This window comes from Alexandromys fortis, unplaced genomic scaffold (assembly GCF_014885135.2).
Source record: "Alexandromys fortis isolate MF-2015 unplaced genomic scaffold, M_Fortis_MF-2015_v1.1 scaffold_76, whole genome shotgun sequence".
Classification (NCBI taxonomy): Eukaryota; Metazoa; Chordata; class Mammalia; order Rodentia; family Cricetidae; genus Alexandromys; species Alexandromys fortis.
In genome coordinates, this window is record NW_026067997.1 from 6,804,410 (window position 1) to 6,821,213 (window position 16,804).

A 16,804-nucleotide genomic window follows, 5' to 3' on the forward strand; every position below is an offset into this window, starting at 1 on the left:
TAAGCCTCGCCAGCACTTGGTTCAGTAACTTCCTTCCCACAAACTCTGGGGAGCTTCTCAATGGAGTAGGGAACAAACAAATGGCATGACTGACATCCTCCCGTATCTGTGAAGACGCTGATAATAGCCAGAGCTTTGGGCTAAATACTGCGAGCATCATGGAAAACCAAAAACAACACAGAAAACTAGCTAAGAGGGAGCTGGGGTTATATATAGTTCAGTTAAAGTACTTTCCTTGCAAGCATGGGGACTTGTGTTTGATCTATAGAACAGTGGTTCTCAACCTTCCCTAATACTGTAACCTTCCAACCATAAGGTTATTTTGTTGCTACTTCATAACTGTAGTTATTGCTACTGTTATGAATCTTAATATAAATATTTGATATGCAGGAAATCTGATATGCGACCCCCAAATGGGTCACAACCCACAAGTTGAGAACCACTGATCTAGAGGCATAGGGGGAAACATCTGGGCGCAGTGGCACTTGTAATATCACCACTGGGGAAGCAAAGACAGGGAGATCTCTGGTTTTGCTGGCCAGCCGGGTTAGCCTGCTTAGTGAATTTCTAGATCTTTTATCAAAAAGCGAGGTAGACAGCACCTGAGAAAAGCCGTCCATATTTGTTTTCTGGCCTCACGTGGTTATAGCACATGCACGCGCACAGACACGTACGCGGTCCTACACAACATTAACAAATCACACATACACAGCTAATGAAGCAGGAGTACTTGGCACCTACCAGGCTCTGCTGTGTTTTCTATAAACTCACGTAACCCTCAGTTAGTCTCTGAGTAGAAGCGTCCCCATTTTCCAGACACAAAAACCGAAGTAGAGAGACATGAACAAGGCAGCCACCACCATCTGCTAAGAGGATGGTTTCTCTGCAGGCAGTGTGATTCAGAGGCTGTGCTTTCAACGCCTACTGCACACCGCTCCAACACACGCATCTCATTACCAGTACCTTATAGTCTGATGCCCACAGCAGGAAGCAGTGGCAATCCCAGGCTTTATTCACAGTGCTAAGCATAAGGAACAGACTGTAAACAAGGCAGAAGCTCAGGGGAAAGAAAGTTGGCTCTCTACCAGCGTGCACCGAAAGAGCACGTGAGAACTGGGGTTAATCTGTGCAGGCCTTGAGAGATGGCGGAGATTTTGTGCACGAACAAGTAGACTCGGGATAGTCTAGGCTACGTGAGTAGAAGCACAGGATGTGAAGTGGGTGGGTGGGTCTCGGGTCTTACCAAGTACACCGTGAGCCTAGTGGGTTGATGTCTTGGCTCACGTAGGGGTAAGATATGCAAGCAGGCTGGAGCTAGGATGGAGGAGGAGAAGCAGGGCCCCCAAAAGATGCAGGAAGATCCTGTGCCCCAGCTGAGCCTTACCGAGACCATCAGACAAAAACAGAGGTCCTCCATGAACTTCCTAAGGCCAGCTACTAAACTGACCAAGGCAGATTGAGAACTTGCTAACCTGTCTTCAGCTCTTGTACTCAGTTCAGCCAGCTTCAAATCATTTCTCCCCCACTGTGCACGAATCCCAAAAACAGTTTCAAGCAACAGTGAAGCAACTGGGCATCTAACAGTCTGCCTGCTTTGTTGCTTTTGCTATTGTTTTTCAAACAGCCTTTGTTCACCGTCTCTTTAAGAGGTTCCTCATTCATCAAGTTACTGTGCCTCAGAGAGCTGCTGCTGTGGCTAGGTGGATCCACCAGGTGGCAGACTTCACAAATAGCACCCGATCTGTTTTACTTTTACCATGCCTCCTGATGTTTTGACTAATATTTGCACGCTGTAAAGTTCTTATTAGAGGGGCTGTCTTTGGTGCATGCACATCAGCCAAATGAACTGCTTTTTGAAAAGTCGTGCATGGAAGAAGACGACGTAGGTCTAGTTTTTGTCGAAGGAGGCGTTTACTCAGAGCCTTGCAGTGTGCCGAGTCAGCAAACCCTGCTCCTCACTGTTTTCTAATGAGAAACATTCGTGATTTGTACTATATTTATCTTCTACTATTTTATCCTGCCTATGTCTCCATTTCTCAGTGATCCATACTCTAAGCATGCCCCACATGTCATGTGACTTCTGCTGACCACCACTGTGATGAATACAGGCCATGTTCTATGCCAGGCACTAGAGAGGTAGAGGGGGACCAAGCACCTGCTGCCCACATGGAGCAGGGTGGGAAGGAAGAGCACTGGGGGATGAGGGACAGAGTGGCCAGGCATTACTGTCCCACTTACCACTATGACTCTAAGAATAAGAATAACTCTTGTTATCTGTGAGCCAAGGATGACAGACCTATCACCTCATATCACCTCATGCGACCCTTAGATCTTGGTTATAAAGATTATATGTGGCAGTGGCTTAAATACTAAATTGTGTTATTAAAGCACTAGGTGGCATTGTTCGCCTCTTACAAAGATAGAAAAGTCCCAGCCCCATGGAGGCTGAAGAGGAAAGACTACCACAAGTTTGAGGCCAACCTGGGCTACCCTGTGAAATCTTGGCTAGCCTGCACTATAATATAACTCTGCTGAAATGCACTTGAATACAGGTCCAGTGGCTCATGGGGTAAGACAGTCCTGGTGATCATAACACCATGGAGAGATGTACCCAAGCTGCTTTGTTGCCCCTTTCACCCATCATGGGAAGAAAGCGATGTCATCATAGGTCCATTCAGATTATGAAGACCTTCTTCCAAAAGTCTTCAGTGGTGAATTTTCCACTGAAAAACCACAAGGTCAATCTCTACCATTAAAGTAAATGTAAACTTTTAAAAATTGTGCCTTCACGTGTAAGACATATAACTTATCTTGCTGCAGGAATTCAAACTCCATCTGCCTAAAATGTTTTCTGCAAATCTATTAGATGTGAGATTAGAACTATGAAGGCAATAATAAAACACCATCTTTTCCGTGCTAAACTAGAGATAAACCTTGAACAAAGCAGTCTGTAAAGCAGGAGTTCTCGACCGTGGGTCATGATTCCCGGGGTCAACTGGCCCTTTCATAGCGTCACACATCAGATGCTTCCATTATGATTCATGACAGTAGCAAAACTACAGTTATTAAGTAGCAGTGGAAAAAAAAATGATGGTTGGGGGTCACCACAACATGAGAAACTGTAAGAAAGGGTTGCAGCATTAGGAAGGTTGAGACCCACTGTCCTAAGGGAATATAAACAACTAATGGACCATCAGCTCATCGAACTAAAAACCAGGAAAGAGTAACAATGGGAGATATTAGTAGGCAACCAATACAGACATGCCCTTCAAGAACATTTAATGATCGGGTTTCAGACCTGTGAATGGAAAATGGAAAGTTGCAAATCTTACATTAAAATAGTTTGTAAGATGTGCGTATATTTATACATGCCCGAAGAAAGACTAGTATGGGCCTGGTATGATGTAGCTTTGTAGTTTAATGGCAGAGTGCTTGTTCGGCATGCACCGAGGCCCTAAGTCTGATTTTCACCCTTCCTCCTCAAAAACAATTAAAACCCAGCAGGAAATAGATTGAAATATTACCAGTGGTAGCTGAGTGGAAATTCTAGTGACTTTTTTTTCTTCCTTTTAATTTTGCTCTACCATTTTCTTCTTATGATAGCATGGGGTATTTCCCAATCAAGGGGAAAGACTGTAGATTATCAGTGAAGCAGAGATTTGCTTTCCCATGCTCCTGTTCCCACAGCACTTGTCTTCACATGCTTTGGTATGGCTTAGAACTTAGCATCCGGGGGTCTTCCTAGCAAGGGCCTTTTTCAAAGCCCTTGTTCTTGCTTGTCCTTTGAAGTTTATCAGAGCCACCTCTGACTTTGAAATGATGCATTTATCCCCTGGCTGTTACGACGTTCATGGAGCAATTGTAGGAGCCAGAGTGTCTGCCCACCCGACCTGGCATCCCTGTGCCTGGCTGCTGACTCCATATTCACCTTCATCACTAGAGCCTGCCTAGCAAGCCCCATCCCAAGATGGAGTGAAAGGACCCAGATACCCACCAGGAATTATGTCACTGTGCCTGACCTGGTTAAAGAGAGCTTTCCCCATGGCTGACACATACTTCCTGGCTCTGCAAGCTGACAGGTTTTATGACAATAAGAAAGGAACCTTCTAACATCATTACAAATAAAAGTCTCATTCGGTTTTGTCGCCCGGTGGTTTCTAGGTCAAAGAAAAACATGAAACGGAGAAAGAAAGGAAATATATCAAGCAAGACCAGACAGCTCCTGGGCACATTTGTATTTAATACATATGGATGAAGATGGCTGTTATTTATAGAGCCCTTTCCATGTGTCACACTCGGTGTTAAAAGCTTTGCAAACTCTCATTTACTCACCTGCTGAGATCTAGAAGATGGCGGGCTCTTCTGGTAGCTAGTAAAGTGTATGAGAAGCCTTTGTAGGGCAAGCCTCCTGCTAATATTTGGAGCTTGGCTTTGACTCAAATGTGTGGAATGTGTGGACTCCCACCCACCGCATGCTCACTAAAGGGACGTGTTCCTTTGCCGTCCACCCATCTGGGTTGTCAGGACTTGGTTGACTGTGCCGTCGTTTACCCCCCTTCCACAGTGCGTCTCCTTTGTTACTTGTCTTTGAGTCTCTAAGTTCTGATCTTCACAGAGCTGCTTCTTAACACCGCCTCATCTCCTTTATAGAGTGGGAATAAAGTGTCAATCACCACTACCCCGTTTGAAAACACATCAATCAAAACAGGACCTGCCAGAAGGAACAGTTACAAGAGCCGGATGGTGAGAAGGAGCAAGAAGTCTAAGAAGAAGGAAAGTCTAGAAAGGTAAGTTGAGTCAGCCTTCTTGAAAGATTGATAGCCATTGGATAAAATGCATTCCCTATCAAATATATATGAGAAAGGTGCATTTCTCTATGAGAAATGTCATACCACAGTTCACAGTAGATATTAAAGTTCAATGCATTACATGTATAGCAGAAAGAGTTACTGGCTCTCACTGTAAAAAGATTGCTATTGTTCTTTAGCATGTAAAAACACCATGAATAGTCCTTTTCTGGTTGAATTAGTGTTCTTCAGGATTACACAACTCACAGAATGAAACTCTCTCTGTAAGACAAAGGGGGTTTATTAGAATGTCTTAAAGGCTGCAGTCCACCTAATCCAATAATGGCTGGCTGTGAAGTCCAAGGCTTGAGTGGTTGTTCAGTCTACAAGGCTGGATCACCTGGTCTTTAGTTTATGCTGGAATCCCAAAGGACTGGGATCTAATACCAGTGAAGGAATAGACTTGCTAGCAAGGCTAGGGCAAGCAGGCAAAGAGCAAACGCTTCCTTCTTCCATGTCCTTCTACAGGCTTCCAGCACAAGGTGTGACCCAGATTAAAGGTCTATTTTCCTAACTCAAAGATCCAGATTAGAAGTGGATTCAAATTAAGCAAAAATTGAAAAAAAAAAATCCCTCACAGTTGTACCCTCTATTTTGGGGTTTAAGTTCTAGGTGTAGTTAAGTTGAAAATCAACTTTTTAAAAAATATTTATTGTCTTCTGTTACACACATGCTACAGTGCATCAGAGGGCATGTTTTGGGAGCCAGTTCTCTCCCATCAGACTCAAGAGATTGGCCGCAGGTGGTCATGTGGTCCTGCTTGCATGGTAGCACAGCTACCTGCTGAGCCATCTCACCATGCTGGATTTCCCTTTCCCTTTGTTTGGTCATTGATTAAGTCTTTAGACATCATTTCAGGAGAGCTAGTTTTTGATACACTTGACCAACAGGCAATTTTCCACATGAAATCTGCAGTTAAAATGTCCTGTATGTGATTAAGAAAATCCTTTAATGTCACATATCACAAAATAACTGCATCTTTAAACCTTTCAAATAAGTCTGGAAATAATAGCACTTTGACTGAGATCTAATGAGGTGACGCCAAGTGGCAGACAGGGAAGCATGGGATGTTCTCTGTACCTACTAAAGCATTTGCGAGTCTGTGTGCCTAGGAGGGGCAGTTCTTTCCAGTCGGGTATGGTTCTTTTGAGCAGCTGTAGTCATGTTCCTGTGTTCACTTGACCCTGGGAGTCTCATGCTAAGACTTTTGGATAGGATTGTAAGAGAAGTGATATAATAATAGTGTTTTATTAGCTTCAGTAAAAACAGTTATTATGCAAGAAAACAGTATAGAGCCCAGCTGAGGCGGAGAACAAATGGGGCAGGAGTCCTTTAAGTCATCAGATTGGGGCTTGGTGGGGAGTGGGATATTTCGGCTTTAGATATCTTAGGACCAGTAGGAGAGAAACAACATATGGTGTCAGAAGGTAGAAGGTGACTTTCTAAGTTTAACTCGAGTTCTAAGGTGATGATTTGGGGGTCTTTTGTTTAAGCACTGGGGATTGGGCCTAGGCTTCATGCACATAAGCAAGTGTTCTACCACTGAGCAACATCCTCGACCTTCTTTTTGCCCTTTCTCATTGTTTTGTTTTGAGACAAAGTCTCAATGTCTCAGGCTGGTCTTAAGTTCACTCAGTAGCTTTGTTGATACTCATTGCACAAGCCTAGACAGGTCTTGAACTTGAGATCCTCCTGCCTCAGCCTTTCAATGCACTGGGATTGCAGGCCTAAATTTTCTAAGTTAGCTTCTCAGTTTTCATGGTTGCATATTAATAGATAAGCCCCAAGACTAGCCTAGAAAAACTAAAATAACCATGTAAGCACATGAGTTATAGTTATATACTCTATAGAGAGTTATATATGCTATAGTCATACACACTACAGAGAGTTATTTACACTACAAAGAATTAAATATGCCACAGAGTTATATACTCCATGAAGAGATATAAACACTACGAGAATTATATGTGCTACAGAGAGTTAAATACGCTATGAAGAGATGTATATTCTACAGTTATATACTATACACTACAGAGAGTTAAATACGCTATGAAGAGATATATATTCTACAGTTATATACTATACACTACAGAGAGTTAAATACGCTATGAAGAGATGTATATGCTAAACAGGTAGGAGTAGAAGGTAGTCATTCTGGAGTCAGAAGAAAATGGGGTGCTTCTTCACAAGTTTATAGAGCTCCCTGACTTTTTATGTGTGCAGGTGTTTTGCTTGCATGCGTGTCTATGCACCATGTGCTGGCCTAGTGCCCACAGAGGCCAGAAGGTTGTCAGGTTCCCTGGAACTGAAGTTAGAGATGTTCATGACCCATCATGTGGGTGCTGAGACTCAAACCTGGGTCCTCTGGAAGAGCAACCAGTGCTCTTAACTGCTGAGCCATCTCCCTAGGGATATGTTATTTTATCCCAAATATTTTTATTTTCCTCTTAGACAAGTTCTAGGATCACTCTGGTATTTTTTTGGTGTGGGGGGGGTACTTTGTATTTTCATTTCCTTCAGGTTATATAGGAAAAATGTTTTAACGGTTTATGACAACTACAGGGATGTCCTGGCCTTTTTGGTAAAAGAGCTGTGGACGGTTACTGCACTGATAAGCTGTGCATTCGTACACTTTTCTATAACGACCCCTTTTCACGCTGAACGCTCTTTTGCATTATTGCCCACTGATAAGCCAGCCTCGGCTTCACCTCGCTGCCTGTTTTCCATGTAAAAGACACAGCAGACATGGTGTCGGGCATATTTACAAGCCCGCAGTGGAACAAGCACAGCAAACAGTCCTTCATGAACAAAAACCTCTGCCCAAAACCTCCCACCTTAATGTAAGCCTCTAACCAAGACAGTAGTCATTGGAAGAAAACTCATCTTGATTAAGTCATGCCAATATAGACAAGGCATGAATGTACTCACAGGTGAAGGGTTTTAATACTTTATAACTTCCTTGCCCTACTGTTTCTTGCTGTTTGGATCATGAAGAGAGCTTAAGCCATGAGGAAGCTGTCAGCACAGAGGTGGTGTGCTGCTGGTTTGTAGGTCAGCTGTCATGTCACTGTGTGGCAGTGGTAAAACCACTGTAACCATCGTGAGGATTGTTGCTGAAAGTCGGTTCTGATCACGTGCTCCTGTCTCTACTCAGGAGGAGATCGCTCTTCAAGAAGCTAGCCAAGCAGCCTTCTCCTTTGCTCCACACCAGCCGAAGTTTCTCCTGCTTGAACCGATCCCTGTCATCTGGAGAGAGCCTCCCCGGATCCCCCACCCACAGCTTATCGCCACGGTCTCCAACACCTAGCTACCGCTCGACTCCTGATTTCCCGTCAGGTGAGTAGATCCAGCCTAGACGGCCCTAGAGAGTGGAAAGGTCCTGGAAGGCATAAACCAGCAGGCAAGGATGAGGAAAACAGGCCGAATTGGCACGTGACAGACAGCATTCAGAGTGCACACGATGGGGGATCATTCTGATTTTTAGAATAGAGCGGGTAGTAGGACTCTGGGGAGGCTTAGGTGAGAAGCCGTCTCTGAACTTCTGAGACAGAAGTATAGGAAGAAAAAGAAAGACACATGGTTGCTCACAGTCCTATGTTTTCCACCCCCAGGTACCAACTCCTCCCAGAGCAGCTCACCAAGTTCAAGTGCCCCCAATTCTCCAGCAGGCTCCGGGCACATCCGGCCCAGTACACTCCACGGCCTGGCCCCCAAACTCAGTGGGCAGCGATACCGCTCTGGAAGGCGAAAGTCAGCTGGGAGCATCCCGCTCTCCCCCCTGGCCAGGACACCCTCTCCAACTCCCCAGCCTACCTCCCCTCAGCGGTCACCATCTCCACTGCTGGGACACTCACTGGGCAATGCCAAGATCACTCAGGCCTTTCCCAGCAAGATGCACTCTCCCCCGACCATCGTCAGACACATCGTGAGACCCAAGAGTGCAGAGCCGCCCCGCTCCCCGCTGCTGAAGCGGGTACAGTCTGAGGAGAAGTTGTCACCCTCCTATGGCAGTGACAAGAAGCACCTGTGCTCCCGCAAGCACAGCCTGGAGGTGACGCAGGAAGAGGTGCAGAGGGAGCAGTGCCAGCGGGAGGTGACGCTGCAGAGCCTGGAGGAGAACGTGTGTGACGCGCCTTCCCTCAGTCGAGCCAGGCCAGTGGAACAAGGCTGTCTGAAGCGGCCTGTGTCCCGAAAGCTGGGCAGGCAAGAGTCTGTGGATGACCTGGACCGGGACAAGCTAAAGGCCAAGGTCATAGTGAAGAAACCAGAGGAGAAACATGAATCCCACCAGAAACCTTACAGCCTTGGTGGTGACTCAGAAAGCTATGCTCTCTTCAGACTGGAGGAGAGAGAGAAGAAAGTGTACCCCAAGGGGCTGGAAAGGTCAGGTCACTTTGAGAACACAGCGGCAGAGTCTCCTTGTGTGGGCAGCCTGCTGAAGGACACCCTTCACAAGCAGGCCAGCGTGCGGGCCATCGAAGGGGTGACCTCAGACGGGGCAGCGTGCAGCCTTGCACCAGGGGAGCACGGCCAATCTCTAAGTGACTTTAAGCGGGCCTCGGCTTCTGGCACCCTCCAGGAGAGTATGTGCCACACCCCTGACAGATCCACTTCCGGAAAGGGTGACTACGTAGAGAAGACCTCCCAGGCCAAAGAGCACATTCGGAACGAGAAGCTGGACAGCAAGCTGGCCAATATTGATTACCTCCGAAAGAAAATGTCACTGGACGACAAAGATGATAGTCACTGTGCCATCCTGAAACCCAAGATGACATCTAGCACCCATGAATGCTTGCCAGGGAACCCTGTACGGCCCATGGCTGGGCAGCAAGAGACCACGCCAGCCTCCGAGAGCCGGGCATTCATCAACAGTACCCACACATCTCAGATGAGCGCTGTTTCCTTTGTTCCTCTCAAGGCCTTAGCTGGCCGGGTAGAAAATGGAGGTGAGAAACCAGGTTTCGTGGCTCCCGAATCCCCCGTGAGGAAGAGCCCCTCCGAGTATAAGCTGGAGGGCAGGTCAGTTTCATGCCTGAAGCCAATTGAGGGCACGCTGGACATTGCTCTCCTGTCTGGACCTCATGCTTCCAAAACAGAGCTACCTTCCCCGGAACCTGCACAGAGCCCCAGCCCATCCCACCCCAGTGTCAGTGTGGGAACCTCGGGGTCACCAGCTCTTCCCAGTAGCAGCGGGAAAAAGAGTAACGCCACCAGCCTGAGGGAGCCTTCCTCTGCCAGCTTAAAGGTGAATAAATCATACCTGCTGGAGCCTCGGTTCCTACCCCCAAGCCGGGGTCTCCAGGAATCACTAGCAGCTCCTGGGATAGAATCAAAGTCAAAGCAGGACAGGAAGGCTACTCATCCTGCGGCCAGGAGCACAGCTACTGTCCCCGAGAGCCACCTCCAGCAGAAAGATGGTGGTCCCACCAAACACCAAGACCATGCCCTTGTTCCTGACCCGGGGCAGACCCTGCACAATGCTGACCCAGCCAGGCTGGGTATACGTGACCCGCTGCCACCAGAAGTGACCCCCTCCAAGGAGAAACCGTGTCCGAAGGAAGCAGCTGAGAAGGTGAGAAGTCAGTGCTCTGCCATAAGGGATGATGTATACAGAGAGCCCTGTGTGAAGCTGTGTCCTGCAGAGATGAGTAAAGCCAGTGACAGCTCCAAAAACCTCCCTCCTGGGGGACGGACCCATCCCGATTTCTGCATGCAGACCCAGACAGAGAAAACCCGGGCATGTGCAAAACCAAGCTCCAGAGATGGCCATGATGAGGTGAAGTCCCTGGCCAGGGAGGACTCCTTGTACTCAGCCGGGCTTCTGTGTGAGAAGGAGGTGGGCAGGGCAAGAAAAGGCACAGAAGCCAAGCCCGAAATCCCTGCTACCAGGCACCCTCCTCAGCCACCAGGAATTGAGAACGAGAAGAGTGAAAAGCCCTCCACTACCCCCTCTTTGCAGAAACAGGTTCCCAGAGAGCCCGACAGGAAGGAACAAGCCCTGCAGAGGCACGGAGGCAACAGCCCTCAACAACCCCTGACCACCAAAGAGCTGTCCAGCCCGGCAGCTTGGCAGCATTGCAGTTCACCAAACCACACTTTTACCAAGGAGCTGGGGACCAAATCCGCTGCCGCAGAGCCAAGCACCAGCCTCCAAGACACTCCCCGATCTGCTACTGCCATCATTACCGCCACCACTGCCACCCCCAGTGCTGGGCACAGTGACTATAGTAGCCATAAGTCCCGGCCTAGCCCTGACCCCAGCCCTTCAAAGTCTAAGCATCCAGACAGGTCCCTCTCCTCACAGAAACTGAGTGCTGCGTCTGCAAAAGGCAAAGAGCCTGCCACTCAACCCCTCGGTGGCTCCAGCAGAGAGGGGAAGGGTGGAAGCAAGGGTCCCCTGGACATGTTCCCTGCCATCCTGGCCACCCAGGGCAAGGCGATCGATGTGTTTGGGCAGGGAGAAGGTAGGGTCACTGTCACACTCCACACGGAAGAGAGTCCTCTAGATGCTAAACTGAAAACCACCAATGGAGGCTGTCCCCAGGAGATGCAGGAGAAGCATCCTCCCAGACAAGGACATCCAGCGTTCAGTGAAGCAGTGGACCAGAAACTTCTCACTCCTGGTGAAAAGCAAAGCCTGTCTCCAAAGCATCCCAAACCATCCACTGTGAAAGACTGCCCTACTCTGTGCGGACAGACAGACAAAAGCCCAAGTCAGCAGGCTTCCCCTGGAGACAGGAAGTCGGAAGGGAAGAAAGGGACAGAGGCACTTTATGTTCCAACCCCAGAGGGCTACAAGCTGGAGGCCAGCCCTTCTCCCCACCATAGTGAGAGCCGACTCAAAGGCCCAGAGAGACCAGCCATGGGCATGGGGAAGGGCTTCTCAGAGGCCAAGGGGAAAGGGCCTGGTCCTCAGAAGCCACTGGCTGAAACCGGCAAGACCAGCGGTATGAAACGGTCACCCTCTGCCACTGCACAGAGTTCTCTCCGCTCAGCTGGCCCCCCAGAGAAATCTCTGAGCTATTCAGCCAGCTTTCCCGAGGCCCAGCCTGCAGCACGAGAGGTCACTGCAGCCACCAGCAGCCCCTCATCCGCCAAGGCTATCATGGGTACCTCAGAATCCTCAGCCCCCAGCAACAGGGACCATAGGAAATCCCAGTCTGGGGGAGATGGCCGAAACCAAATGACAAAGAGTGACTCTCTGCCCTCCTTCCGACTTTCCAACTCCACCCTGGATTCACACCTCCCAGACCCACAGATGCCCAGCACAGCCGGCCACCGGGACAGGGCACTGTCAGTAACTGCTGCCACAGGGGAACCCAGAGGGAGAGAGCTTACCCAACCTCCCCCAGCCAGGAAACAGAATGTGGGCAGGGAGGTGACCAGAGCACCCCCAGCCCAAAGCATGGACCGCTCCCTCGCTCTTTCCTCGGAGAAGGACTACGTGGTGCGGCAGAGGAGGGGCAAGGAGAGCTTGCGAAGCAGTCCTCACAAAAAGGCCTCCTAACACGGGGCCCTTGGTTACAGGGCTGTGAGACCCCTCCAGAGCATCCGTGTAACTGGGTCGTTGCCACCTTACAAACCAGCATTGTATGGGAATGTCCTCCAAGCAGAGCTCCGGGGCTCACAGAGGAGGAGAGACAGAGAAAAAGGGAACTTTCTTCCAGATGCCTTCCCAGTCGGAACCGGTAAAACTGTTGCCAGATAGTGTTTGTACAAAACCTGCCTCTCCGGCCGTGTGCTGGTGAGGAAGTCTCTCTGTACATACCTAGCAATGTGTATGGTTTGGGATGTAGAGTGTGTACCTCGCTGCTGACCGCCTTGTTGACCGAAGCTTTTCTAAGTGAAGATACGTCTTTTACCACTTAACCATCATGCGGTAGTGAAGCAAAGTGGTCAGGGCTAGGTGTGTGTGAAAATAGAATACTACCCATGCTCGCGTGTGTACACATCCACCTATGTGTTTTGGTCTGTGGTTTGAGGATAGTTCAAGGCTCCATTTGTATAAGTAGAGTTAAAGATGAAAGGAAGCCCTAAATACAGTAGATGGTGAGTTTTTGTGTGTATATTTAACCAGGATCTCCGATCATACTGAATCTGGCTACCTGTATTTTCTGAGCTGCTGCTTTTGGACCCCTCTCCTAGGAGTGAGTGGCCAGGATAGGTAGAGCCAGGCATCTCTTTGACAGCCCTTGGAGGGGACATTTTGACCTTCAGGTCCAAGTGGCCCAAAAAAAAAAAAAAAACAATTGTCTCCATCTCTGGGTCCTATGTCTGGTCTTCACCTGAGGGTATGCAGAGACTAGAAACACACTGTGGGTCTCTGGGTCCTGTGTCTGGCCTTCACCCGAGGGCCCACAGGAACTAGAAACACATTGTGGGTCAGCTTTCTTCCTTCTCCCTGTCCTTTCTGAACTCCTACCCTCAGGCCTTCATGCTGTGAGTCCAAGAAGCACATGGTTATGGCGGGTGCTGCGCCAGCCCTGCCCATGAGGAAACAGAAAATCACTGGCTGCACACCAATCCGCTAGTTCTTAGGTGGAGTGATATGCATTAGGAAACAGAAAATCACTGGCTGCACACAAACCTGCTAGTACTTAGGTGGGGTGATATGCATTAGGCATTGGAAGAGGTTTTAAATTTGCTTTTGTTGAGGAAAAGGGGGTGGGGTGGATTTTGGCATCATAGCATATATATTAAAGAATAATCAGGACATCAGATACATTTTAATACATAGCTGGGGCCTTATGTTGTAGATGAAGCTTGCTGTTTTTAGCAAGTTCCTGGGTTTCACATTCATTTCTGACGCATCGAGTAGCTCCATGCATTTCATAACACGATCTCTTTATTTGTATGCAAAAAATTACTGTATTAATAAAGAGCAGCATTTTGTAACAAAGAGACTGGAGCTATTTGGTGCTTGAATGTGATCATCCTTTTTACTTTTGCTAAGCCTTATTTAAATTTTGTATACCATGAAATGTGTAGAGTCTGTCAGATCATTTTAGTGCTGAGGGTTTTTCTGATTTGTTTCTGTTGTTGCGGTTTTTTGATGGCTTGTTTTGGACTATAAGATGGCACTCGCTGAAGTACATACTAAGGCACAATGCAGATACGTTTTTATAAGCTGCTTGGGATACATAGCAAGCCTTTGTTCTGTAAGAGGAAAAAACGACAAATGAATATTGAATCTAGCACCAGACCCCTTGGGGGTGTCTTGGTATCTTTCCATCATAAGCTCGTTTATGTGAGCACGCTCTGGGTTATAACTAACCTTGTAAGGTTGTAAGCACTCTAGAAACAAAGGCACGGCATCACTGACTGCTTGGTTGACCATTGTTACAAAGCCCGTTGGCGATGAGAAAGGAAAGGAAAAAGGAGTGTTCTCTTCACCCTTCTCCCCACCCCCCCACAGCTCACCCCCCCATCACTACATTGTGAAACTGTAGAACAAACATATTTTTTACAAGAACTCAAATGGGTCTCAAAAGTAGTCTCAACACTTATAACGCATATCTGGTTGGCAGATCTAATCGAGCAACCCTTCTCTACTCAGACATCAGGACAGGACAGGTCTGTCCAGGAAGTAGTTCACGGTTTACAGCCCTTTCCTTTCAAACTGTCCAGTTTTCTTTTAAGCACAACTAGCAGCTTGTTTACAAAGGATATTTTTATGTATATTTTGTATAGTGTATTATCATTTTGCCAAATATGTTTTTGCATTTTGGATGAGTAAAGAGTACCTAAGGTTGCTTACATGTGACACCTGTTTGTTGTTGTGAATCTCCCCCGCCAGCTGGTAGACTTCTCCTGTGTTCTCTTTGGTCAGTCTCCATGTGGTTGTGAGATGTACCCCTCAGTAGGACTCCCAGCTGTAGATTTACCAGCTTCGGTTTGTTAGGATCTGTGCAATAACGTGTTGGCAAGTCTTATTTTCTCCGAGAAATCCCCCCATGAATGTCATAATTGTTGTATATTGAACAAATATTTATACTTATGCAGTTGCATAACATTGAATAAAAATTTAGCATGAAAGATGACGGACGTTTTATGTTTTTTCACCTATGTACATATATGTCAAACACTGCAGATGGTCGATCACTCAGATGCCTTGTGAATGCTTTTGGTGAGTTGATTGGTTTACCTGTTTCCTTTTTGCCCTACACAGTTAGTTTGGTCTTGAGGAGAAATCCTCCAGCTTATCCCCATTTTGTTTTGCCCCCTAACTGTCATACACACCCATGCTCACCATGTTACCAGGAAAGAGGTCTCGTCTCCCATGACTCCTCACGTTCTACGACCTCACTCTAACCATCACCCCCAATTTCAGAAACCCCCTTTCCCGGCTCCCTTCCCTACTGGCCTAGAAGAATCTACACTTCATAGTGTTCAGTCTTCTGTCACTCTCACGGTGTAGCTTCCACACACTGTCAACGCTGGTTTGAGGGGTGCCGGTGCCACGTGGCTATGTGCAAAGTCTACTTCCCAACATCATTTATACGGACCATTGCCCCCGCAATGACGAGTGTTCCCCAACATGACTCCCTTTTAGTTCAAAACAGACTATTCCCCTCTTCAACATGACATGGATACCCATGTCAACACACATGAACAAAAATTCAATCACACGCATTCCCATTCTCATTAATGTTCCTTTCTTCCCTCAAACCATGCTGCGTTCCCCATATTTTTCTGATCACATCCCAAGTTTCTACCTAAATTATTTCTCTCTTTAATAAAATGAACCAAAAAAAAAAAAAAAACCAGCAGCAGCAACAAAAACAAAAACCACTTGTCCAGTCGGTTTCACAAACTTATTCGATCCTGGCCCTACCAGTTTTCTGCTCTGAGCAGCTTTGATTTAGACTGTCCTGGTCTTAGCCTTTTGTCAAAGTTTGGGTTTCTATTGCTGTGAAGAGACAACAATGACCACAGCAACTCTTATAAAGGAAAACAGTTGGTTGGGGCTGGCTTACTGTTCCAGAGGTTTAGTCTGTTATCATCGTGGGGAGACATGGAGGGATGCAGGCAGACATGGTGCTAGAGAAGGAGCTGAGAGCTCTACACCTCAATCTGCAGGCCTAACTTGAGCATGTAAGACCTCAAAGTCTGCTTCCACAGTGACACACATCCTCCAAGAAAGCCACACTTCCTCCAATAAAGAGCCATGCCTTCTAACAGTGCCACTCCCTGTGGGCCAAGTATTCAAACCCATGAGTCTATGGGTGCCATAGCTATTCAAACACCACACCCTTCTGTTCTTCACAATGCCCCTAGAGAGAGAAACATACTACGTCACAGCCTTTACATATTTAAAAACCTCTCACAGTCAGAGTCCAGCTCCTTAGACATTCTCTCTTAGTGCATCTTTTAGGAACTTTTATGGTTTTAGGAAGTTCCTAGTACTAGGTACTTTATAAAAAGAGGTTATTGGTTCAGTTTATAAAAAGAGGTTATTGGTTCAGTTCTGGAGCCAAAAGCCCAAAGTTGGCTAGTCTCATTTGTTCAGCTGCTGGTTAGGGCTTCATGGCAGAGGCTCTCATGGCTGTAGGAGCAATTGCAGAGAGATCATATAGCAATATGGAAAGCCAGAGACTCGGGCCAGGCTTCTTTTTCTGTATAAAAAGCCACCCTTGTGAGAACAAACCAAAGGCCAAGAGAAAAACATTAATCCCTTCCAAGGGTGATATTCCCAGTGTGCTAACATACTGGAGCCTGACCTTCCATCATTCAATTCCTTCCAAAGATAGCACCATACATAACTTCAACTAGGAGGTATATATTCCTCAGGCACCCAGAAAAGCCTTTCCTGGCAACCTATGGGATACATCGCATTATCTCATTGTTTTCTGTTTCTCCATGTGTATCTGTGAGATCCAAGTTTCCAGTTCCTCTGTCTTGCTTTTTTTCTGAGTGTAACCACTGGGATAGAACCCCCTGTGTTCTCTATACAGTAA

At 47.2% G+C, this 16,804-nt stretch overlaps 1 protein-coding gene across 15 annotated transcripts in view; it reads left to right on the forward strand.

The window, feature by feature from the left end:
* Mast4 (microtubule associated serine/threonine kinase family member 4) overlaps positions 1–14,887 on the forward strand; it is a 905,780-nt gene extending 890,893 nt beyond the window's left edge. For all 15 annotated transcript variants that reach the window (XM_050160400.1, XM_050160395.1, XM_050160398.1 and 12 more), the window contains 3 exons: positions 4,651–4,787; positions 8,002–8,183; positions 8,459–14,887. In XM_050160400.1, the coding sequence (XP_050016357.1) occupies positions 4,651–4,787; positions 8,002–8,183; positions 8,459–12,354 (4,215 nt within the window). In that variant the 3' untranslated portion in view covers positions 12,355–14,887. The remainder of the gene's footprint in view (positions 1–4,650; positions 4,788–8,001; positions 8,184–8,458) is intronic.
* Positions 14,888–16,804: the final 1,917 nt, after the last annotated feature.